General features: G+C 39.4%; 1 protein-coding gene across 5 annotated transcripts in view; it reads right to left on the bottom strand.

Moving 5' to 3' along the window:
- The window catches only part of JPH1 (junctophilin 1), an 82,486-nt gene extending 63,014 nt beyond the window's left edge, over nt 1–19,472 (bottom strand). For all 5 annotated transcript variants that reach the window (XM_068186499.1, XM_068186491.1, XM_068186507.1 and 2 more), the window contains exons 1-2: nt 18,947–19,472; nt 11,712–12,468 (exon numbers count right to left, since the gene is read on the bottom strand). In XM_068186499.1, the coding sequence (XP_068042600.1) occupies nt 11,712–12,468; nt 18,947–19,325 (1,136 nt within the window). In that variant the 5' untranslated portion in view covers nt 19,326–19,472. The remainder of the gene's footprint in view (nt 1–11,711; nt 12,469–18,946) is intronic.
- Between the last annotated feature and the right edge of the window lie 6,850 nt (nt 19,473–26,322).

Raw genomic sequence — 26,322 nt, 5'->3', positions numbered from 1 at the left:
ACAGTATGAAACCAGCAGACAACAGAAATCAGATGGTTATATAATTTGGTGGTTAAGCAAAGATATTTTTAGTGCTTTGCTAATCCATCTAATGCATTTCTTTCCAAGAGAAGAAAATGCATTACACTGATAGCAATAACAGGGTCAAAACATGAGGATATTGACAAGGAATTTATATCTTCTAGAAAATAAAAAAATATCTCAAATTATTTTTAGCAGCATCCATTCCTAAGGAAGGTTTATCGGGGATTGGGAATGGGTGACACTTACACATAAGTAATTGAAGAGAATAACCAAAACAAAGAAGGAAAACTTCCACAGAAACACTTCAAATAGGAATCTCATATTGCAGAACATGCTGGTGACACCTCAAGAGAATCAAATAAATAGAGAATTAAGTGTGTAGGCAATTTCTGAGTTGCACAGTGATAGTTTATGCTATCTGGGAAACCTGAAGCAAGTTCTACTTTTTCTGAAAGAGTATTTTTTTCAAAAACAACAGTAAAGAAACAATTTCCCCTTATATTCTCTTTCATATTAATCTTGAGAGGAACAAAGCGTATTTCATCTGAAAGTATGGGAATACGACCACCAAAGGATAACAGTAGTATTTTTATAAACAGCAAATATTCTTGGAAAAAGATGAGTTAAACCACTCCTTAGTGAAATCTGAAACAAACTACAGTGGACTTAAAAGTTCTCAATATACTTTAAAGTTTCATTTATTAATAGATGGATGCATCAAAGTTGTGCACAAAATATTTCCTCAGCTGACTTGCACCTCAGCAGGCTGAATTTATGCCTCCCTTGAAACTTCTACTTGCAAAATGAGACAACTCAGTGTCAAAGAACAGAAAAAAAGATGCAAAGGTGTGAATTAGTTTCACTAATGAAAAGACAATAAATGGTTTCAGAGTCAGAGAGATAGGAAATGGTTTAAGTTTAAGAGTGAGCATATAAAAGCAGAAAATCCAAGAGGAAACTGTCACCCTAATTCTGCAAAGTGAATTTCTTCTGCAAAACCAGAAGTATTTTCTTGAATGGATTAAGCAGTGCTAGGTTATACATCTGCCCAAAACCACATTTTCATGTACCAGCAAATTCCAGGGAAATTAGTCATATTTTTCAATGAAAAGTATCTTTTTAAGTATCACATTAGATACACTAAAAGCAGAACAGCGTTTCTTAGATTTTCAGGGACCCTGAACAAGCAGGCAGGGCTTTTGAAGATAGTTTAAGCTGAGTTTTCTCAGACTGACCTATGAAGACCCAGGCAGTATGTTCTTTGAACCATCAGCCAAAAATGCCATCATTATTACAAAGAGCTGATTAAATACGTTGTGAAATAGCAAATAAATGGGAGAACTTTCATTTCGAGGAAATGAACTATTGCATTTCACAGACCTGAGCCTTGTGCAACCCCTATCAAATACCAGGGCACAATTCAACATTTCTGAGGACTTTTAATAATGGTCCAAAATTTAACAGTATTGTGTAGTGACAAGATTCCAGTCTGGCTTCATCCTTGCTGGAAACAGCAAAAATCTAGGTGTTCAAATAAGTATGTGAGACCTCTGATGGTCTATCTGTATGTATACCTTCCTCAAAGAGACACCAGCTCCTTCATGCTGCTCACTGACCATGGAGGTCTGCAGCCAAAGTTCATCATGTTATGCAGCATGTCATCTCTCAGCAGGTAACTCACAACTGTATACAGACTTCATGATCACATTTATAATGATCTAATCACAAGTGTATGGAGCAAGTGAATTCAAATCAAGTATCTGTTACATTACAAAGATGGAACTAACCAGTGAACAGTTAAAAGCCATTTAAAGCATATCCTGATCAACTTAAATTTGAAGAAAATATTAAATCAGATTTAGCCCAAACTCCTTGGTAAATTTATTCAGAATTCTAATTTTGACTAATTGCTTTCTTCATTTTTTGCTCACCAACCCAGCAGAGCTAAAAGCTAAATGCTATGTACTTTAATCTTTCTGCTAAAAAAGGTTCACTCTCAGAGCTCCATCAACAATTTTTCCATCAGAAATGCATGACATCTGTGCATGTCACAGACACAGACTTCGAGGTGAAAATGTTTAGTGCCTTTTCCTGATAACAAGTAGTTGTATAAAGCTCAATTATGAGCAAGTAATACAACTACATCTCTTGCAGATGGTCTAAATTTTAAGCATACAAAATACACACTAATTTTTATCTGTCCTATTTCTGTCTTAAAATCAATTTCTGGAACAGGTATAAACTCTGAATTAGGAAATAAAACAACACTCCTTACTGAGACAGCATATACTATCAAACAGTGCTCGGGATTGTAACACATCATTATGATTTTCTTCTCATATTTCATTATCCACTGAGAATATAAAACAATATTTATACCCATACCCTTTAACCAAATGTGAATGCTGGGCAACATTAGACCTCCCAAGATGAATTAAGTTTTGCACAAGGAATCTAGTCACCCCTGGAAGAAAGAGAAAGCCTCTTCATCAGAAACTACTGACTAATACTTCAACAGATCTGTACAAATGAAACATTTCTGAGTATCACAATAAGTCACCAACTTAGCTGTTCTGTTGATTTTTATGGAAATGATGCCATTCCCACCTTTATTGCTAATCTGCGATTTCCAAAACTGAACTCTTCTCTGAAGCAGGAAATGATGTTGTGAATGGTAACAAATTTAGAAACATTTAAAACATGAAAAATTATTAGGTTTTTCTAATTTTAAATAATTTAAAATCATTAGATTTTCCTATTTTCTAACTGAAATAAGCCCTTCATCAAGACACATTAAGGTAGAGACGGGACTCCCAACACAGACATATGGGAAAGAGACACCCATATGCTTAATGTGGTTCACCACTGCATCTTCACAAAGCATTCTGAGAACTGGCACCTGTCTGGTTACAGCCTTAACTTTTGTTTACAGAACCACAGAACTGTTTAGGTGGAAAAACACCTTTAAGACCATGAAGTCCAAAGTTAACCCACCTGCCAAGTCCACCACTAAACCAAGTCCCTATGTACCACATCTACATGTCTTTTAAGCACCTTTAGGGACGGTTCCCTTATTTTTCGTGAAATATGTTTTGTATCTTAGTGCTTGGCATTATATTCTTTGTTTTTAGGATACTCCTAAGATGCTTATACAACTGACATCACGAATTCCTGCAAGCGAAGGAGCTTAAAACGTGAACTTGGGCAGAACACATGCACACATGTGTGCACACACACAGAGCCAGATCCCAGGAAGTCACTTCAGTTTAGTGATCATCCAGATTTTTTGATCTTCTTTCTTTTCCCTTTGGAAATCAAGTTTTCAACCAGCAACAGGTATGAAATCCTGGCTCCAGATAAGAACACACTAGGGCTGCAATGCATGCTAGTATCTGCCCACAACCCACCTCAACAGTGACAATCTTTTGAGTCTTGCTTGTTTCCACATTTGGATTTTAAGTTTTTTGCAAAACTAAGAGTGTCATGATCCAATATCTTTATTTATGAAGTAGTCCAAAAATTCAGAGAAGAAATATATTTGAAATTATTCACTCCAAAGCCAGAAAGGAAAGCTAAAGCAGCAGCAAAATCACCTCTGCCTCTTCTTATATATGCCAGTAACACCTGAGGCAAACAAGAATTGGAGATGCTACATGACAGCAGTATGGTAACTAAACAAGCCTTACCCACCTTATTCAGAGTGGTAAGAGAAAAGAGATGTACACACCTGTCTTCTTAACCCCCTAGAACAAAAGACTGATTTTAACTGATTTCATTTCAGTCAGATACTAAAAAGAAATTTCTGGCTTTTAAATGCAAAACAGTAATACCATAATTTCTCATCAATCCCTACTTTTAATGTAGTAGAACTGAAGTATAGCATTCCTCGCCAAAAAAGTCTAGAAATGAAGATTTAAAGAAAAGAGAAAGAAGTGCTTAAGTGAATAAAAAATTAATTCAGAAACAGAACATAATAGACTAAATGACTGGTTCTGTCAGCTGTGGTTTAACACTGGATACCGTGGGCTCAGGCCTGAGAACCCACATTATTCTTAAATGCCAAGGAAAAGCTTGAACAGCCAAGTGAATTTGTGAATGGCAGCATCAGAGAAGTCTGCGGTACAACTGCAATGAAGGGCTGCACAAAACGCACTGATCACTCCTAATGGTGAATGAAGCTCAATTTAAATCTAAGAGTAATGTGTCAAGCAGAACAACTCTAACTTTATTTACAAGTAGCTTTAAGGTGACCTTGGGAACGAGCTCTTGGGAGACTACCTCTATTCAGCAGATCTGGGAATACTAAATCTTGAGAGGACAACAGGAATAATCAATAGGTTGTTTCAGATGTTAAATGCTTACATGGGTTTGAGGGAGGCAAACTTTAGTGGAGAAATTTATTCCTGGACCCTAGCCACAAAGAGATTGTGCCTCTACCTCCACAGACAATGAAAGCAAAGAACTGCAGAAGAACAAAAAAGCAGAAAAACAAAGTGCAAACAGAGGAGCACTGAAAGAAGAAGATCACTGTGAGAGAGGCAAAAGAATGCAGGTCAGTGTACACAAGTATGTGCTGAAGTCTGTTACATAAAGCAGAAAAATGTAGTAATCACCAGAAGCGTGAAGAGAAGTCATAACATATATCACTGATCAATTAGTATTCCAACAAACAGTACTACTCATTGAACTACACCGAGAATTGAGAAAATGAATCAATTGTTATTTGGGAAATATAGAATTAGATCAATGTAGGGGGCATGAATTAATCATTTTAATGAGTATTTTTCTGCTGTAGCTGTTCAGTGAGAAACATGCTACTCTACAGAATACTGTTTCACAATGTTACAGTTAGATGATAGCAAGTTTTCTTATTTCTTGGAAGAAATAAGCTGGGAATGTTCTATATGAGTTGATTTAGTCTTTGAGCAAACATCAAGTAAATTACTCAAGCTCCAACTAGTACCACTAGATGTACGTATGCAGTTGTACTGGATATAGCAGAAATACAAAATATCTTTTTGGTTTTGAAAGTATTTTTATAGCAATCAATAACATAAACCTAATGACTTAACTCCACAGTTCATACATGACTAACCAGTATAAACGATCCAGATTTTGGTTTTTAAATGGGTATTTATTCCCATCACAGAAACTCTCCATCAAGTCAGTAGAGACAGATGCTATTTGCGGCTTAGCTTTTGAACAATTGCTGTAATACAGATCAAAACTGACATGCTGTATAAAAACTAAGGGGAGAATCTGCCTAACAACTCATCCTCTGTGGATACAAAAAAATATTAGTCTCTTTGTGTATTCCAGTATCATTAAAAAAAAAAGCCTTAATGTTATCATGTACATCTGCTGGGCTACTACTGCAAAAATCCTCTGCTTCTGAATTAAGTGTTCTGGAAACTGGGGGAAAAACCCCTCACCATCTGAATAAAGAAATATTTCAAGAATGTTTGTACAGAAAAAAAGGCTTTCCTAGAAGGTTATTTAAAAACTGTGGTGCAGCATTGTTTCATTTATGTTCTGAAAGCACTGAATATTTCCAATCTTGTACTAGCAATCTCCTGATTTTAAACAATTTAGAAAAGCAACTCTCAAGTAACAATTCTGTGTCTAATACAAACACAAGGTAAGACTGGATACACACCAGAACTGCTTTTAAAAAACTTAAATCCCTATTAGGCTTATGGCTGTAGGCAGGTATATTTGGATATAGGTAATTTGATAAAAAACTAAATACTAGAGGCTTTTTAAAATTTCAAGCTGAGAGAGGGTACAGGACTAATTTTACATATTTTCACCATGCAGTCTTGGTGCATTCAATACTAAGAAAGTAAAAAAAAAAAATCTGTGTAGTGATGTTTATACAATTTGTATGTTTCACACAGGTGTATTGTGAATTCTCCAGCAAGTAACTGAGGAACAGTCCACTCTCCTATTATATTCTTTTACCAATAAGTTGTTTGTGAAATCTGAGGGAATATGTGCCCCAATGAAGTTAGTGGTGTTACTCCCACAGGAATCAAAGAACATTTGGTTTTTTATAAAGAATACAGAATTAACTTTAAAATTACTATCTATAGTAGCTCAAGACCTATTTTAAGTTTTACCACAGCATTTCATTTGTTATCTTCAAACTATGTAGCAAATTGATTAAAAGTGATTTCATTTTGAACCTCAGGCAGCTTTTTGTACTGAAGCAAGAAGTCTTATAGAAATACCTTTGGTATTTGCAGGATCCTATTCCTAAACACAATGTTCATATTTCAGCTATAATAAGTAAAGCATCTCCAAGGCGTGTGAGGCACCAGGCTTGCAAGTGTCCAGTTTAGTTTCTTGAGTAAAGTGAGAGTGGTAGAGTCAGCTAAATCCGTCATGGAAAGCTGTGTGTGCCACAAATAATTCAATGCTGTTGGGAATGATGGGCAGCTGCCTTCTAGTGTGGCCACAAAGTGTACTATCACACATGTGTAATTTCAGCTCTCCGTAGAAATCACAGTTTGTTCAGGTCAAGCTGAGAACACTGGTCACACAAGGCAATGAATACAACAAAGGGCCTGCCTAATAAACCACCTAGAACTGTTTCCTGAGACTTCCACACGCTCCACATGACCTCCACCATGCAGCACACCATACTGAAGCTTACTCTGAAAGTTATGAAAAATATAAGCAGTGGGTTCTTAAGTAACTGCTGTACTGTGGACATGGGTGCTCTGGGGTGGACAGCTGAGCCAGAGGTGCTGCCCAGTAACTTGAAGCCAATGCCAAGTGGCCAAGCCCAGGCTAGAGCAGCCAGGCCAGGACTCAGGGTAACCTGGAGTTCTCTGACTCATCCTCAGCACTGGACATTACCCAAGTCAGCTGCTGGTTCCAGGCCATGATGTGTGCAAGGGAGAGCGGGGACCCAAGAAAGTCCATGTTGTATAGGTGGGTTCACTCCCAAACAAAATTGTTATTCTGGGTCTCTACTACCAAGTCAATCCTGCTGCACCTTCCTCCTGCACCCACTTTTAACAACTCAAGGCTCCTTGGGAGCCACACAGAACAAAGCAGCCTGCTTGTGAGACAGGATCACAACCCGAGTTTCAGTAGTTTCTATTAAAAAAATAAAAACTGAAATTTAGCACTAGCATCTGTGGACTTGGACACAAACATGTTAAAAATAAAACTGAGCTGTCTAAAAAAGCTGCTCTGAAAAAGAAATCACTGCAGAAGATGCCAGTTAATCCCCCTTCAGTGTTCCACTTAAAAGGAGCACTAGAGTGACTAGAGGCTTGCTAGTCACTGCTGCCTGAGCACAGACAGCTAATTAACAAGGAGGAACTGCTCCATATTATTAGTAGCAAGATATTGATTTTACTGTTATCTTGTTCTCCCAATCCAGCCTTTTGCCAGCTTCTTTTCATCTGCTGGGCACTGCCATTTTCCCAGACTGCAAGGTCTCCAGACAGCATAATTTGTTTGTGCAGTGCCTAACACAAAGGAAGCATTATGCTTCACCAAATCTCAGGTGCTCCTGCAATGAGAGCCCATTACAATACTGCTTTTAAGGTGGTCACAAATTCTCATGGCATATTATGACAATACATGCATTTCACTTAAAACTCACTAAAAACTTTGAAGTAATTATAAGTATTTAGCGTCTGTGAAAAAGGAGAACAAACAAGAAGTTTAAATTCTTGAATCTATTTCTTTTATGACCTGAAAGATCAATGAAATGTAAGGAAAGTATCAATAAGGAAATATTTTTCTCTTTTGATTTCTTTCTCCCTTTTCCTTCATACACTATCTTCTGGTTCATATTTCTTACCCTGACTGTATTTTTATCATGTCCCTTTTTGTCCGTGGGAAGTTTGTTTTTCCTCAGAGTCGACACTTAAAGGAAAAGACTTTTAAGGGGAGAATGAGCCAGAAAATATTTGAAAGAAAAGAAAAAGGCCTGGTTCTGAATGCCCAATTCTGAATGCATAAAATTCACTTTTCTGAAAGAATATGGAACATGAAGGGTTGTTAGTAAACAAACATCATTCCTTTTGCTTCCACCGCTTCATGTTTACTTACAGGACTGATGTATTTTAAAAACACCCTGTGACACTGAGTATTGTAAGGTAAGTTTATGTTCAAACTCTGAAAATTAATTCCAGAAACAATACAGTTTTATACTGACAATAAGTATTGATGAAGGCAAACTTAATATAATATAGTATAATGAGAACTTAAGTAATTTTCATACTATGAAAGAAGTGCCCTAATGTAATTCCAGTTTATATTGAACTGCAGAGGGGTATCTCCTTTGAATGAGACACATGACAGTGATGAAAAGGAAGTTCAAAATCCCTACAGTGAGAATTACATGATATCCTCAAAATGAGTTTCCACTTGACTCTTGTTGAGTCAACACATGGAGCTTTTTAATATCTTCCAAAAGTATATTTTCCAGCATTTAGAGCACTTCACATGTATAGAGAATAATCAAACATTTCTGGAAAGCAGCTTCTCCTCTTAGAGAGGAAGACCCCAAACAAGGCATATAAACCTGACTGCTTTTAGTACAATGCATTAAAGATGAATTTGAATTAATTACTCTCCAAAATAATGATATTTTTAAAAAGGCACCTTGAAAGTTTTGAAAAGGGAAAGTAATGAGCATACTTTTGAAGTTTCTCAAATTCTGTGATTTTTATATTTATGCCAAAACATTTTTCCTTCAATACAGCTGGTAAAACTAATACACAATCAAATCTATTAAGCTGCACTGTAGTTAAAAAAAAATCATTGCTAATTTCTAATCTGTTTTGAATACACATCTGTGTAGCAGAAGCCAGTAATTATTTCCCTGATACAGAAGTTTTTTATACATCACACAATGTTGCAATCTGCTATCTTTTGAAAAATGCTGCTGTAATTTTCAAAACACCTCAGTACAAATACCTCAAAAACCCAAAAGTTAAGTCAGGAGAGCCAATGTAAATTCAGGTTCAGAGAAGCACTACTTATCCCAACTTTTATATTTTTGTTTGTGCACAAAACTGTCACTTTAGACAAACGAAGATTACACAGATTACTAAAGATGACTTTTAGACATAAAAAGACATTGGGAATATAAAGCAAAACAGTGGTTGGTCTCATTGAAGACTGTGTGGACATCTGTCACAGGTCAAAGTACCAGCCTAGCCTGGCATGACCAGCAGGGAGTTATGAAGAGGACTATGGTCTGTTTCCATTTGGCTGAGCAAATATTTTGGGACTAAACAATGCAGGAAGAATAGCATACAACTCCAAGCAGCAATGAAAAGGAAGGTATCTGGATGAGACCAAGGATTTCTAGGTCTTTGGTTCGATGGTTTTTGGGGTGAGCAAAGGTGTATCTAGTGAGTTCTTCAACTAAGGGAATGGAAATCTACAGCAAGCACACAGTGCTGGTGACATCTGTCCAGTCTGAAACACAGAAGGCCACTGTGCAGTGAGGTTATGCCATATGGGCAGAACCACCTTCGTATTTATTACACATTAGAGAAATTACAGAAGGCACTTCTCCTGTACTTTTTTGTGCAGTAGTAATTGTCGGGAAACAGACAAGACCACCCTCCTCATATTCTTCTAGGAAGACATTGCAAGAATGCTACGGTCCAAAGAATTTCTGTATTATTAGTATATCAGTTTGGTAAAAACTTGGTAAAGACAGTTTGGGAAAGACAGTTCTTTAGTTCACCAGTGCCCGTGGCCTTGCTCCTACTGCTAGACACTCAAAACAACTCTGAAAATTTGCGAGATAGGAAAGGTCTTGCCATTCTTATTAGGGGAGTTCAACACACCCTCAGAAGTTAATATTACCTTCATGCCTGATGTTGCCCAGCTTGGTGTCAGGTCTCTTGGCCTTTGAATCAGTGTCAGCACAGTTGGTGCAGTGGCTACTAAAAAGAGAGAACACCTGAATCTGTGATCTTGCTGTCTATCCTGGTAGTCATGGGAACATTTCAGAGAGATTTTCAGCTGAGAAACCAAAGGGAGAGATTGCCCCTGGTCACAGCTGCACTACAATTTCTGCTGCCCTACAACTTTCAAAAACATATTTTCAAGAAATCAACATTGTTTTGATGAATTGTTCCAAAAGAAGCAATTTGAACTCTGTCCTCCACCTAAAAATCAAAGGGAAGGAAAAGCAAACAAAACACTTCAGAGACACTTCTTGAAGAGGAAGTGCATCCACCGTGCCTTGGAATGTAATGGTCTCAGACAACAGCTTTTTAATAGCTTTACACAGACTCAAAGGGGTGACTCCCCCTTTCCATACATCCCACCTAGGTTTTTTTTAAAACTAGGGCTTATTATGTACTGACAGAACATGAATGGGATCCAGTACTTTCTTAAAGTTAGGTATTACTGATCTGCTTTACTAATATGGTATGCTGTCATATAATGCCTTACCTATATTTATAGAAGTAACCAAGTATATACTACCCTTTAGTTACTTACATGACCAGTTCTCAGAAAGGTCCTTCAACAGTATGCTACATTCTTCATCTTAGTGTCTCGACTACTTCTTGCTGTGAGCATTTTATATATTCAAGCTCTCCCACTTAAGCAGTTTTTTGTATTTTCTGTATTTCTTATGACTGTCAGGAAAAGGGTAGTCACTGGGGACACACTAGTGACCACACTAAATTAGGAAGCAGTTGTTCAGCTCGAAGAGTAATGTGACATCCTCTTTCTAAAATAGCATGAAGATTTTCTTTCATGCACATTCTAGACTTTTTTTTTTTTTATTCAAAGCATATTTCAAGAAAAGCCTGCCTGAGGAAACAAACTAAAGCCATCAATAGAGAAACTGCCACAGAAAACTTATTGGAAGGCAATAAAAATAAAACAGCTTTTTAAAGAGCTCTCAAACTTAACAACAAAACCAATTAAAATTGTCTGTACTGATTTAATTTGCAATAATTCCATTTCAAGCAACTTTGCTTGGTTGTTGGTTAGCAGTTCAAAGTGAAAATGACACTTTCCTCCACTACCTCCACTACCAATACCCATACAATTCTCCCATCTCAAACATTTGTCAGAGGCACAGGGAGAAGCTGACCTCCACTATTTGATGTGGTGGTTGTATGATCAGATGAGTTGAGGAGAAGCATGCTTCAAAATCGAAAAGTCCTCATAAAGAACTCTTTCAGCAGATACTACCCGGGCAACCAAATCAACAGCCTCTAAGCACAACATCCTTGACCATTATTCTTATGCTTTTCCTACCACAATTTCTCAGAAAAAGAGATGCATCTTAAGATGCATATTGTCAAATGGGCAACTTCAGTGAGTTTCAGATACTACCAAAAAAACTGGCAATAAAATAAGCATAACTGGAGCATGGTTATGGGAAAATATTCAAACCTTACCTCATATTCCCCAAATCATTCACTACTTTCCTCACCAGCTTTATTTTCCAAACAGATTTAAAGGCATAATGCAGCAGCTCTTGAGAGAAAGCAGACACATATCAAGAATGGAAATTTGCTTTTACAATATATTATGGAACAAACACAAACTCTTTACTCAAATGAGTTGAAGTTCTAAGTTTCACATGCGTAATGCCACTAAAGTCAACAGAGCTACACACGTGAAACTGAAAGGTCAGCAAGTGCTCACTAACACAAAGGTTTACAACCTTCCATTTGATAACTTACCTTGAGGTTGCAATTTCCACTTTGGTTCTTGCCATGGCAGCTGCTCGCTGTGCACCCTCTATTGCTCTATCCACCTTTTCTCTAGTTTTTGTGTTTCGTATTGGTATAAGTTGCTTTCTTATTCCACGGACCAAAATGTTATTTTTGTACTTTCCCTCTTCTTTGGTGCCATCTGGAAACATGGTACATCCATATCCATGCCTCCTGTTATTCAGCCACTCTCCTTCATATTTCATACCATTTGAACGCTCACTGATACCAAAACCGCTGCGCTTGTCGTTCTTCCATTCACCCATATAGGCTTCTGTAGTGGTAGCATCAACATGGTCTTCCAGAGGGCTATAATCACAGTCACCATCTCCAAAACTAATCGTAGAGTTGGCATCACTAGAACTAATCCTGCTCATAGCAGCATCGCTCCTTACAGAGCTCCGTTTGCTAGATATCGATGACCTAGACTCCGATTTTCTAAGTTTTATACTACCAAGAAGGGATCCTCTTCTGAATAAGCCTCCTTTTTTCTTAATGCCCATGGCTTCTGGATCACTGTGAAAATTGAGCACAAATCCTCCTCTTGTTCCAGCCGGACTGTCAGAAGTGACGTCATGCAGAACAGTGCCATTGCTCTGCTCACTTCGAAGTGACGCCAGAGATGTTCGGAGAGGTGAACGGATCACAGTGGCCATGCCATAGGGTACACTCTGACGTACACCATATCCATGTCTCATCCCTCCTGTCCACTGCCCCTGGTAGGTACCTTTTAAAGTAATAAGAAATTAAATTTAGGAAGCTGTTTGCCTAGCCCTCTCCATCCAGTATGCTACAAGAAACTCTACATTGCCAGCTCTGATTTTGGTAAGAAGAGATGCACAGGACACAGACAACCTACTTTTGTTACTTGTTTTTCTTGTAAATTATTTTAAAGCAAATCCTTCACTTTCACAGCTGATTTATTTCAGCAAGTAGCACAGTAACTATAATCATAAGCGTTTTTTTAAATGGATCTGTCCAGGAGAAAAGAGAATTGGGAAAAATTTCTAAAGCAGGACTCTCAACATTTTTTAAAAGTGGACTGATAGGAGGTGGCCAGCAGAAACAGACACATTATATGTAGTCAGCTGAGGAGGGAGAGAGGGCTGGAGAGAAGGGAGAAAGCAGGACACTTGCAGCTCTTGTGCCCAGCTGCCCACAGAAAGAGCAAGTAGGAAAAGAAACCATTCTGTTATTGTGGATTTAAGGTGACTACAGACCTCGCCTTGTCAGGAGCTATTTGACAGATTGTTTTCAGATGGGCTTTTGGATCCACTGTCATAAACCTCCATTTGAAAAATTAAATATTTTAAAATTTTTGTGTGGATTTGAATGAATGAACAAAACCTTAGGACCCCTTTTTCTTTATGAGCTCTTCATACCAACACTTTCTGGTATCCCCAGTACATAAACATGCACTGCATTCTGCCTTATGTTCTGACAGAGGGACCAAAAGTATGAATTCTTTAGCCCTTTTTTTGCCTTTCATTTGTTCTGCAGTATGTAAGAAAGGCAAGGCAGTAATAAAACACTGCACAACATTCTAGTAAACATTTAACCATAACTACTCTTGTAAAAAGTTTTAAACAGCAATGTAAGGAGGAAATATGGTATACAATATGGAAAGTCATAGATGGCCATGCAAAGTTGCACTGGAGCCAAGCCCCACCTTTATCAGATTACTACAGCAATTTTTCTTCTTGCATTCTTGAAAGGCATTTTCATTTTGACACTTGCCAGTGTATGCTCTCTGAAGGCCATTTCTACCATAGGCTCCAAAGGAAGCTTGCACGGATACGGTAACTAGCAAGTAGAAGATAACTTACTTTGTGATGCAATTTCAATCTAATTCCCACTAAACTACTTTAAGCTCCTTAAAATGAAGTTGCTCACCCACCTTGTGCTGTTTTTTTTTTTTAAAGCTTCTTTGAATATTTTTACAGAGGGATGAGTAAGCAATCTTTTTTTTTTTAAGATTTTGATCTACTTCAATTGGAGCACCTATTAACTATTCAGAGAACTAAATATCAAATGTCAAATTCAGTGATTGATAACATTTTTGTGAAAATATTTGTGAAGTACCTGCAGTTAAAGATGTAGATCCAAGATTCATTTGCTTTGAGGTTCCATCTCTTCCATATATACATACTGCTTTGGTTGTGTACGTGTCCATATCCATCATGTACTGCCTTACTCTTTACCTCTTCTGCTAAGTTGTATTTCAGTGTTAACACACAATTAAATTTGCTAAGTCTGTTTTTGCTATTATATAATACTAGATAGGTTCCAAAACGTAACTATTTCATGTTGGTTGAAAATTCTACCAAGTGGAAGGTTTTTAACAGATGGCTGCTGACACAAACAAATAACTTTCTTAGTTTCTTTCTCATTCTCTGTATCCTGGATACCTACTACTGCACTGGTTGTAAGGGTGCTGAATCTAGGAACATGATTATTTTAAAAAACTCAGCATATGGGGAAGAACAAATAGAAACATGAGCACAAAGCACTGGTATGACATGTTCTGTAAATACTGCAAATATACAGCCACAGTCTAATTTTTTTTTTTTTTTTTTTTTTTTTTTTTTTTTTTTTTATAAACAGAAAATTCCTGGAAATACATTAATATTTTTTGAGCACAAATTACTTCATTTTGTCTCTAATTATTTCTGGGATCTGTAATGATATGCTGGAACTAAGAATCTGGCTACATACACTTATTGCTACATATTATAACCCCTTTATTGTTCTGCACTAGTTAATTTTGAAATAATAAATCTAAGTTTAATTTTGATTATACTGCAATATTACATTAGAGGAGCATCTCATAATTATTGCTCTCCATGCTGCTTACAACATCAGACTTTAAGCACAATTAACTATTTCAGTACAGAATTTTAAAGAAGTATAAAAGGTCAGCCTCTTTTTCTTACTAATATTTCAATTAATAAACATATGTTTAATGGAAAGCTCAAAAATTAATTAATTAATTGATTAATTAAATACTTGTATTTTTCACTACTCTAGAAAGAAGGGAAGTGTTTGCTGCTGCCCATAAAGGCTTTAAAACAAGAACAATTAATATGCTGCTATCCACTAGTCCAATTTTCCTTTTAATTGGGGAAATAAAACCAATGCCAGCTTCTTCTAAAGAGAAAATAGTAAAAAAGAAAATGGAAGATTCATACTCATTTCGTCTTAAAAATGCATGAGATATTTAGGCTGAGTTTTATGCAGTGTAGCAGGTAACTCTTATCATTCTATTGTTACAGATCTGTCAACGGAAAGGCTTCTGATACTAATACTAAAAAGCCAACCAGTTTTCCTTGGTTTTTCAACTCACATTTTAAAGGAAAAGTATTTTAATGACATATGGAAAGTAGTGTCCAGAATGTAGATACAAGAACCTTGTACAGTAATTTGACTGACTATATCAGACTTTAACTGCATCACCTTATTCTATAAATTTTAGAAATCTTTAAACAAGCAAGACAAGGTATATTGCAATATAATTAAATACAATAGTGTATAAGACATGATGAAGAAGCTTTTCCCATATACGAAAATGAAAACATATGCAGTATTTACCTGTCTTTCTAGATAGAGATAAATATGAATGATACATCAATAAACACACCATATTCTGTCTCATCTTATAGGATAGTTGTTCAAAGCAGTTCCTCTAAAGGTCAATTATCATAATTTTAATTAACACTGTAATTACCAACATAATTTAAAATTATATTTACCATAAAATAGTAACATTGTTTAGCACTAATTTTTCAAAAGCTAGGCTTGCTATCCTTTGTAATGGAAGAAACATTCAGCCACAACTGCTGACCATCCATCTGGTGTTCAAATGGTTCTCTTGAAAAGGTGTTTATATTTTGAGCCTCAGAGCTATTAGAACGTGGAATTTTTTTCCTTTTCTTTTTGTTGGCAAGTTGTTCTAAGATATAATTTCATAATCTGTTTCCTTAGTTACAGTGTGCCATCCCTTCTAAAACACCCTTGGTGCATCTTACAGCTGTAAATGATATTGCCCACTTACAGCTAAAATTTAAAACTACACTGTGAAAAAAATGGAGAGGCCAAGGACCAACTTAACTACTCCACTTGCTCTTATCCTTTACTTAGATATTCTATAGTTTAAAAAAGTTGTTGTTACATAAAGACTTTTGCACGCTTTTTTCACTCAAATGTTAAATAAGCGTAGACCTAGAAAGAAGACCTATCAGAAATCAATGAACATTCTGTGCCTTAAAAAAGTTGCTGTTACATAAAGACTTTTGCATGCTTTCTTCACTCAAATGTTAAATAAGCGTAGACTGAGAAAGGAGACCTCTCAGAAATCAATGAACATATGTGACCTTTGCTTTAGGGTGCTTTTTCCCCTGATCTCCCTCTGTGGAATGACAACATGCAATTGGTTTTTGCTGTTGTTGGAAGGACCATAAATAACCAATTTAGACATACTGAAGTTTCAAAATTAGGCCATAGTCACTCCTCTGGTAGGTTTTGCATCTTCACACAGATTAAAAAAACCTAGGGAATTTAAAGGAGGCACAAAAATCCAGATTGCTGCAGGGGATAGATAGATGGGCCACTTGAAAGCCCAATGTAATCACATGCAATGAATGAAGTATCATGGTTTTTAAGTCACAGTGTTTTCCTCAGAGATTTGACTGAGTGACAATTTTAAGCATCTAAACACAGCATGACATATATGACTCATGTCATGGAAAGTGTTGTGTGCAAAACTGAGGAACACTGTCAATGCTTATTTTCCTTTTCCTTCAGTGATATAATACCACCAGTGCACTTTAAAGCAACGTGTGGGGATATACTAAAAAAAAAAAAAAAAAAAAAACCACAAACAAAAAGCTAGCAGCAAAGAGCTAGCATTATAAAGATAGCATTATAGTGAGTTTGAAAATAAACTGGCAGTTGGCATTGGCTAATGAGTTATTTCTCTACACTGGTATTCTCTGGTATTCATAAAGAGAGAGTTTTCCTGCAACTGTTTTAAATTATGTTAAAGATACATGTGTAAATCTGGCTTCCTTATAAACCCATTTCAGATGTTGTTCTGGTGTGCAAATACATCTATTGTTCCCACAGCATGGAAACAAAAGCACATCTGCAAACATCTATGACGTACTGCTCTGCTTCATTCATGAGTACTTTCATTAAAATCAATGGGACTTCACACCCTCCGTTTGTATGAGCTGCAACATGCAAAAGACTGGAGTAATGACAACAGATTTCAGCTAAGGGTGTGAACTGGATCCTTCGTATTATGTTCCAAGTCTAAATATTGAGAGAATTTACCTCCAATAACCAGCACTATATTAAGATTTTTTTTAAAAAAGCCACAAGAAGCCTAAAGAAAAAAGGATTATAACAAATTAATTTTGAGAAAATGATTTCTAGAAGATTTACTGGAACAGCAATTCACTTTTCCAGAAGGGGAAGGAGAGGAAAAAAAGAAGCCATTGCTTGTAATCAGCCAAAACAAATATAATAAAAATTGAAAAGTGCATTGTGTGATCAAAGTGAAATTGAAATTCTGATCGCTTCCATACTTTGATTTTGGTGGTGTCTTTTTTTTTAAATTTTATTTTATTTTTATTGATCCACAAACATAGCTGCCTTTGAATATCAGAACTTTCCACACCAGGAAACAATTTTTGGACAGCTACAAATATCTCTAAACAAGGGGAGAGAAAGGTACAAAAGGGACAGAAAGGTACAAAACCCACTGCACATTTCCTTGTCTGAAAGAACCGAATCTTACCAACTTGCTACATTCTTATTTTGGAAAAGAAAAAACAGGAGCCCAACTGCAAATATTTTCTGCTTAATACAAAAATACCCATTCTCCTGAAAGTTTGACCAGAGATGATGTGACAAAATACCTTGAAGAAACCAGCAAAAGCATCAGTTGAGAGCTGATATATGGGTTAGTCCTTTAGTCAGATCACATGAATAGTACCTCTGATTTCGATAAATTCTATTACTTGCCTGTAAACTGAACACGTTTCTGAACTCTGAAGCAAGTAGCATTTCTGTAAAAAAATCCCAGCAACTCTCTAGTCCTAAACCTGAGACCTGTTTTTCTTCCTGTTACAACAGACCAAACCTGCTCCCTTGTTCCTAGCTGAGGAGCAACTCTGCAGAAGTTGCAGGTGGCACTTCCAGCGAGGCCAATGCCATTACACCAGCAAAGGCTGAATTAAAGAGTATCAAGCTCATTTATCGTGCAGAACATGAAGTGACAGAGCGACAAGAACTGTAAGTGACCTCTCAAGTGAACTCCAGTGCTCGCTAACCTCACTGAACCCTGACTTGACCGCTGCCGACTTCAGCAGAGGGCGGATCGCCGCGGCCGCTCCGCACGCCCACCGCGGGCTCAGCCCTGGGACATTGGCTTTGTCGTGGGGAAGGGTGTGAGAGGCAGGTCTGTGCGACTGCACTGCACACCTCGTGCTTTGAACAGAATGCTTGAAACTACCCTGTATTCTGGTAAAAACAGGAGTTATTATATGAGGGTGGACCCAAGTTTCATCGATTTTACACAAGCTGCGTCCCCACTCCATTAGCTCCAGCCTCCTGTTTACAAGCCGAGCGCATCGAGCGCACGAAGTCCGCCCATCAGCGCGACCCAAGGGCTCCATTATAACAAGTTCTTGGCGTTCCCGCACGAACGCGGTGCGCAGGGGACGAGCTGCCGGGGCTCGCGGTGCCTGCGCTCCCCGAGCCAGGTGCGGCCACCCGGCCATCGCTACCTCGGGCAAGGGGCCCGTAAGCTGCCTCGGCGGGGAGAAAGGAAAGCCGTCTGCAGCGGCCGTAATGCGGATTTCTACCAGCTGGCCGGGAGAAAGCGCTGAGCCCGGACAGCTCAGCGCGCTCGGAGCGCAGCCGGGGCCAGGCGGCTCCACACAGAGTGGGGCGGGGCGGGGCGGGCGCCAGGCACCTGTGGCGCTCCCCGGCCGCCAGCGGGGCCTCGGGGGCGCCGAGCGAACGGCGCCGGGAAAGGCGCACGGCCGCGGGCACGGGCAGGAGAAGGGACCCCGGTGCGAGGGCGCGGGGCTGAAGGAGGGGCCCTTCCCGCGGCGCGCCCACGCAGGCGCGCGCCCCCCCGCCCCCGTTCCCGCCCGCCCCCCGGCGCCGCCGCGCGCGGGGCGCCCCCCGCCGGCGCCCACCTCCGTCCCCGTAGGTCTCCACGCCGTATCCGTCCTGCAGCCCGTTGCTCCAGGTGCCCTCGTAGCGGGCCGGCGTGCTGAGGCTCTGCCGCACGCCGTAGCGCCCCTTGAAACCGTGAGACCACTCGCCGCGGTACATCCACCTGCCCTTCGTCTCCACGCCCAGCCCGTGGCGCTTGCCCTGCGCCCAGTAGCCCAGGTACGTGTTGCCGCTGGGCCAGGTGTAGCCGCCCGCCACCTCGAAGCCGTGGGACCAGGAGCCGGCATACTCGCCCTGCCCCTTGGGGCCGGTGCAAATGCCGTGCCCATGGGCTTTCCCGTCCTCCCAGCCGCCGCAGTAGGTGCCGCCATCGTCGAAGTCGAACCGGCCGCCCGTCATCCAGGGCAGCGGGGCGAGCGCGGCGCCGCCGCCGCCTCCCGCCCGCCTTCCGCTCCCTTCCCTGCTCCGCCTGCCTTGCCTTGCCTTCCCTTCCCGCCCGCCGCCCGACCGACAGCCCCGGCGTTCCCCGCGACTGCGAGCGCTCCGCCGGCCGGCCGCCCGCGCCCAGCCCAGCCGCAGCCCCGCGGCGGCGAGCGGCGCCCGCCCCCCGCTCCTCCCCGCCCGCCCCTCCGCTCCCGCCCGGGTCCGCCCCCGGTGCGGCCGCGCCGCTGCCGCGGGGCAGGTGCGCGCCGCTGGGGCGGGCTGGGGCTGCGCCCGCGGCCGCCGCGCCTGGGCGGGCTCGTCCCCCGGGAGCAGCCGCCTTCGCCCGCCCGCTCCCGGGGAGGTGTCCGTGTGTTTTCTGCTCCCGGGAAAAGGTGCCCCCCGCTGGTCGGGGGCGCGCGCGGCCCGGGGCGGGGCGAGCCGGGAGCGCGCAGGCCGGGCCGGGGCCCCCGCGATGCCCGGGGGGCGGCGGTGGTTCCGTGCCCTGCCCCGCCTCGGCGCTGCCCGCCCCTCGGGTTCCCGGGCAGGTTGCTGCTACACCTGCTAGCGCCTGCAACAAGTAGGCAAAAAGAGAGGGCTTCCGAGTGCTACTTGTGATTCTTTGTTTTGGTTTTTTATTTATTTCTTACTTTCCCTGAGCTTGAAGACGAGGTATAAGCCGAAATTGTGCATGAAGAGCGCAACCGAGTTGTGTTTTGTCCCTTTTCCAAATCACGTGTGGAGCCCACCAAGTTCCACGGGTGAAGAAATACGGGGCAAAAAGAACGTGAGTGGTATCGAGGCTTTTCAGGGACAGCACGGCTGGGAACTTCATTAGGAGCCTCTCATTATGCCATCAGCTCCGCGGTCATCAGGCGACTGAAGAGCTCTAAATCCTGCCAAGTACTTCTTTGCCAGATATTTGATAATCAGATAAAAAAACGTAAGGGCAAATGACAGGAGAAACACATAAGCATAGACACTGCAGAGAGAATAGCGGGGAAGGGACTCAAAGCTGCTGTCACAGTATCCTGGCTTTCTGTTCTTTCACAGTTACAGACCAGGACTGGAAAAATATATGAAAGAAAACCTTTTTCAATGGGGATTTTGTTAGAAGCATGAATCATATTTGTTAATCATGGGTCATGGTACTATCTGGACACAGATTATTTGGAAAAGGAGAGAAATAACAATAGCTATGTTAGTAGTTAGAAATATAATTGCAAGTGGAAGATTTGAATTCAAGACATTAGAAATTGAAACAGTCAAGCTTCAGAAATATACCAAATTCAGCCCAAATGTAAGCAGTTTTGACTTAAACCTAAATGAAATTAAAGTATTGCACATACTAAACATACCCATGCTACTTGATTAAATTTTCAAACTCTGTGCTCCACAACACACTCTTCTGTGTACATTTTTATGCCAGGTTTACACAGTTTAGTGCCAAAGTATTTCTGCTCTTTCTAGGGGAGAGTTGGGCACCATAACTGATACTGTTGTCTCCTGTCATCATAAGAAGTGTGTGCTTCAAAGCCTTCTTTCTGTGCTGTAAGAGGATTTCTAGTTCTGCTTGAACATGTGGAGGTAGAAGACAGTGCTCATATTTGGACACATACATACAAAGAGAAAAAGACACAGTCAAAACGTGTGCCTTTGCACAAGAAGATGGAGATGCTTTCAATGCCCCTTTGAGCCCAGAAAATTTTGTTCCATGGTTTTGGAGTGTAGAAAACCAGACAAAAATATTATTCCTGTAACAGACATGCAGTCTTCCATGTATCATTGGACAGCGCTACAAAGTGCTGAAGTTAAGGACTGAGACCTTCACTGCAATATGGTATTTTTGGAAAGCTGTTATTGGGAATGGAGGGGAAGTCTGAAAATGTTGCAGTGGGTGGGATTGCTGAAGAAGATACAGTGCACTATATTCTGAGTATTGTTTGAGCTTACTGAGTTTTGTGCCCTACGTGTCTTGCATTTCTTCCTCAAGAAAAAGATTTGAAACAATAGTGGTGACAGCACATGTGCTTTGAGGAGTTTACTATTTTCATTCTATTAATTTATTTCCTGTTTTCTTTCTTCTGACAGAAGATAAGGCCCTGTAATGTTTGAACAGAATTATGGAAGATTGAAACACTTTATATGATTGGGGGAACCACCTGTTGGAAGTCAGCATGCATAATAAGTGATACTGGTGTAAAATTTTCTAGGCATTGATGTTGCCTATTCAAAACTGCATGTTATTATATGAGCAGAATTTTTTGAAGTTGTCATAATTGAACTGGAGCTGCTGACCATTGGGTATGTCTGTTATGGGGCTACTGTTGCTTTGCATGGTGTTTCTGGGTGCTGTGTTCAGAAATGAGGCGTAAAGTCAGAATTGACTTGAACAACAATTCTGTGCCCTGTGCACAGCCAGAACACAACCAGCACAGAGGGGAGCAGAGGTGGGGTGTGGAAACAGATTAGCAAATCCAGAAAGTGCTGCTGTGCCTTGGCAGTGGAAGAGGTGCTCTGGTGAGGGAATGGGAGGTTCGCCCAGCTCCTCTGTGGATCTGAGCTGTTTCTTTGAAGGACCTGCTGTGTCCCTCTGCCCGATGACCTAGACAATAATCACGGTTGTGCTAGTCCTTTGCCCAGCTGGGTATCACTTTTGGCTCAGTATTGGTGAGTGACTGGATTTGCTGTTGTAAAAACTTGGGTAATTGCACCCCCAATGTGTTACTGTACTGTTACTTAGTGATGAATTGTTTATCCCTAAAGCTGTTGATGTTCTGTCTCTTAAGGTATCCCAATCCTATAGCTAATCAGGGCTGCCGTAAGTTCTTACGCCTGTACAGTAGAAGATGTTGTACCATGTTGCAAAAATTAAATAGGCATCTGCCTATTAGTCCTTTGTTTTATCCCCGTGATTTAAATTTTCCAGGTTTTAATACTAGATTAGCTGACCCAACAAGATAGGTGGGCCAGAGATGAACAGTGAAAATTTCAGGAAGAAATCATATTATTTTTCTTTTGTTATCATATGTGTGTCAGTGGGTCCTTTTTTAGTGACCTGCAAATGATGCTAAAATCAGTGGTAATTTTGCATGTGGTTGATATTTCCAGGTGTACTTATTTAAATGAAGTAATCAATTTAAATGAACTTGATGCTTGATGACAAGATAAATTCATCACTGCCAGCCTTCCCTTATTATATTTTCAGTAGGGGATAAATTTTAATAAATGTGAGAATATAAGTGCTTTGCAGAGAACTCCCAGCATCACTTAGCCAGGTCTCGATGATGTAAGAAGCCACAGGTGTGTCATTGCTGATGAAGTTGTAGATTTATTATTTGTTTTTTTGGTTGGGTTTTCTTTTTTTGCTAACAGATTTTGCATTGATAGGTCTCAACTTCAGTTCAAGCCACATCATATTTGCTTCTGGCCACGGTGTAAGTAATGCTCATATTCGACCTTTAGCATGTATATGTTAAATAGCTTAGATCCACAGATTTTGTTTCCTTTCCTTCTCCCCAGAATTAAATTTAAAATTATTCTACAACTCCACAGATGCAGAAAGTAAGCAGTTACAGGTATATGAATGAGTTCCTCTTTTGTCCAAAGTAAATGGAATTAATTCCACTAATTTTTTAATCTACATTACAAGAGTTCTTTTCTGAAATCTTTCATGCATGTAACACTCAAAAAATACAAGGGCCAGGTGCAGTTTATTAATAATTTACAAAAAAGTCATCACAGCACTAGGTCTGATGACACTATATATATGCAAAACATGAGTGCCTGATGACACAGTATGTATGCAAAAATTGTGCTGCAGGGTTATATTTAAAAAGGTTCTTGCTGTAGGGATGGTAGGTGCAGCAGGTGAAGATACACTAACTCCAGACATTTAATATTTACTGAATACAAAACTGCTGAATTTAAACTATTAGTCTATAGATATCTGATGCATGAATAAAAATTAGGCGCATTTATTCTTACTCTTAAAAGCCTGATTCAGCAGGGAATTACTTTAAGTACTTTAGTAATCCCATTTACTTCAGTGGGACTACACATGAGCTTTAAATTAAACATCTGCAAGATATCTGTGCTCAAATAAAGCAAAGCTCTGAAGTCTGTTCTCAAGTGCTTTGCAGAATGAAGGCAGGATGTTTCACTGATGAGCTCCACGCCTCACACATTGTATTGGAGGAGTTCATACACAGAACTGCTGTGTGGGAGGCAGAAATACAGAAGTAAAGGTAGCACAAAACTCATAGTGTAGAAATTTCAAGGCAAGTAGGTCTTTTTTGGCTCTGTAGGAACAGGCTCAACTTTTATGCCAAGTTTTGTGTCTGGAGTCTATGTTAAAGTTTTTAAACATAGTTCTGTATGACTTTAACACAAATAATTTTGTCTGACTTCTAGAACAGGAACATAACACTTTTTCCTTATACACTGTAAATCCATGTAAGTTAATGTAAATACTGAATCTGTAATTCTAGAGGATTGTTTTTTTCAAAAAGTCTGCTAAAATATTTGAGCAACACTGTGTTATGAATCTGCTCTCCTAGGTGTATCAGTGTGAGTTCTACCTCGCAGTTGAAGCTGGGACCTAGCCAGTAAGACAGTATATTTAATTCCAGAGATATTGTGGTTACTCAGTGAATACAGTTATTATTTTCTTTGCAAAAGTGCTGATAAAGCTTATAAAAACCAAAAATACAGATCCTCTTCTAACTTGAAAACAGGATGAGTATGTTCTGTACCCAGACTTCTATTTTCAGCATTGTTCCAAGCAACTGAATTAGATTTGAATTAAAAGTGCAGTTTATTTTTTTAAGGAAATGCAGCATTTATGTTGAACACCTTTGTCTTTGAAGTGATTTTAACAGTAACAGAATTCTCTATACAAATAAGGAACAGTGTGTTGAAATGTTTTTTTTTAAAGTATAAAGATACTACAATATTTTATTATAGTGGAAAAAAAGATGATATATTGTTCCTGGATCTTGTCAACATTTGGAGTTGTGTTGTTGGTTGATTTGGGGTTTTTTAATATATATCTACAGAACAAAAATGAGTGAATTACTATACCTTAATAAATTTATAAAGAAAAAAAACCCTAACTCCTTATATATTTCATTTTATAGCATTTGATATGAGGAAAAGTGTCATACTAGTAATTACCCTAAATTAGCATTCAGATTATATAGGTTATTAGTATAGGAAAATACTTAGAAAATCAGATTTATCCTCAGTAAATTTTTCCTAATTGGTGATAGGAATTGTTCAATTGCTGTAGTTCAAGTCTTGTTTCCTTGGGGAAGATGGGAAAGGTTTATAGATTTACCCTTTGGAGAAAATTCCCACTTCTGAAGATGGCTTGTCTAGGTTGCTTAAGCATTTATCTTTAGCCTAAGGAGGCTTTGTCATGCATTATTTTCTTGTAGACCTCATGATTGTCCCAGTTGCTATTGTCTGGACTTTATCTAATTATGTTATGTTATTAGTTGTTAAAATCTGATTCCAAATACAAACCACACTGTTTGGCTAATATTGTGTCATGTTAAAGTAGCATAATTCTCTATGATTCTCAAAATGGCATTATTCTTTTTACACTGGTGCCAGGAATTGGCAGTATGGGGATTCTGTTCTCCTCCACACAACAAGATGATGTGTAAAAATGTATCTTCAGTTTGTGATTTGCTGTTGTCCTAATCCTTTCCCATAGAATGCTGTTTAACTAGTTGCTTCCCACTTTCTATTAGTGAAGTTGAGTTTCACTTAGCAGGCTTTCACTAGCACACTTTTTTTCCCCTTTGAGATTATGCTCCCAAGTTAAGTTAATTTTCAGTTTTAATTCCACATTGCAGTTCCTCACAGGTTTTTAACAGTTTGCACATTTCCATGTGCAATAACTGGACTCTTCCAAGATCAAAGTTATTAATGAAAGTATTGAATATTAAAGCATTTGGTACAAATTTAGCATTTCATACATCCTTCAGGCTTGGGGCTTAATAATTAATAACCATTGCTTAGTAACTATAAACCATGTGTAGACTCTTACAGCTTTACTTAAATCACGTTTAACAAATATCAGCAGCTTTGCTGAAGTCAAAATACATACTATCTCTTTTAGTGAAGGCTGAAACAGAAAAGCTTTCAGCACTTTGGTTTATCTCACTGGTGTGGCTGAAAGCTTTTTGTCCCCACTGAGCAGTGGCACAGCCCTTCCCTTCACTCTCCTCCTCCTCCAGGGCTGTCTCAGTTTCCTTTTCTGTTCCTAACTAAGACTCATTCTGTGATTTGGCCTTTCTGATTTTACTTCTACATACTTGCACTCTTCCCTAAAATCCTTCCTTTACTAATCTGACCTACTTTTTACTTGTGTATGCTTCCTTCTAGTGTTTCAGGATCATTGAAGAGTTCTTAATTTAGTCAAGTTTATCTCATGATACTCATCTTGTTTTCTCTTTTCATCGAGGTAGTTTCTGTTTATGCCCTTCACATTATTTTCACATTATATTCACAGATTTCTCTCTTTGGACTTTATAATAAAATAAAACCTAGTAAAGGCCAAATCTTAAGTTTGTGTGTTTTACAGGGCAGTCTTGGCAGACACTGGCTTGAAATATTCTCATGCCCCCAGCCCTCTGTGCTGCCAGCACAACTGTTTCTTCAGTGAGCTGTGATTTGGATCAGGAAACCAATCCAGCTTAAAAATAATCCAGCAAAAAGATTTATTTTTATTTTGCTCTTGAAGCTGAATCCATTGCTCTGTTTGCAGAACATCTATGCAAACAATTGCCCTAATGCAATTGAAAGCATACAGAAAAGCTGGCAGCTTTACTGTTCACCTTGTTTGTTTGTAATTCCATTCTCTTTTTCTAGGAATTACAAATAACATTTTCTCCATAATCTTTCACCCAAGTTGCCCTCAGTCTTGCACTTTCAGTCAGTTTGCCCGCTGTTGATTAAAAAAGAGATA

Source organism: Anomalospiza imberbis, chromosome 1 (assembly GCF_031753505.1).
Source record: "Anomalospiza imberbis isolate Cuckoo-Finch-1a 21T00152 chromosome 1, ASM3175350v1, whole genome shotgun sequence".
NCBI classification, from domain to species: Eukaryota; Metazoa; Chordata; class Aves; order Passeriformes; family Viduidae; genus Anomalospiza; species Anomalospiza imberbis.
The sequence above is the reverse complement of the archived record's forward strand: the minus strand, read 5'-3'. Positions and strand labels throughout refer to the sequence as shown.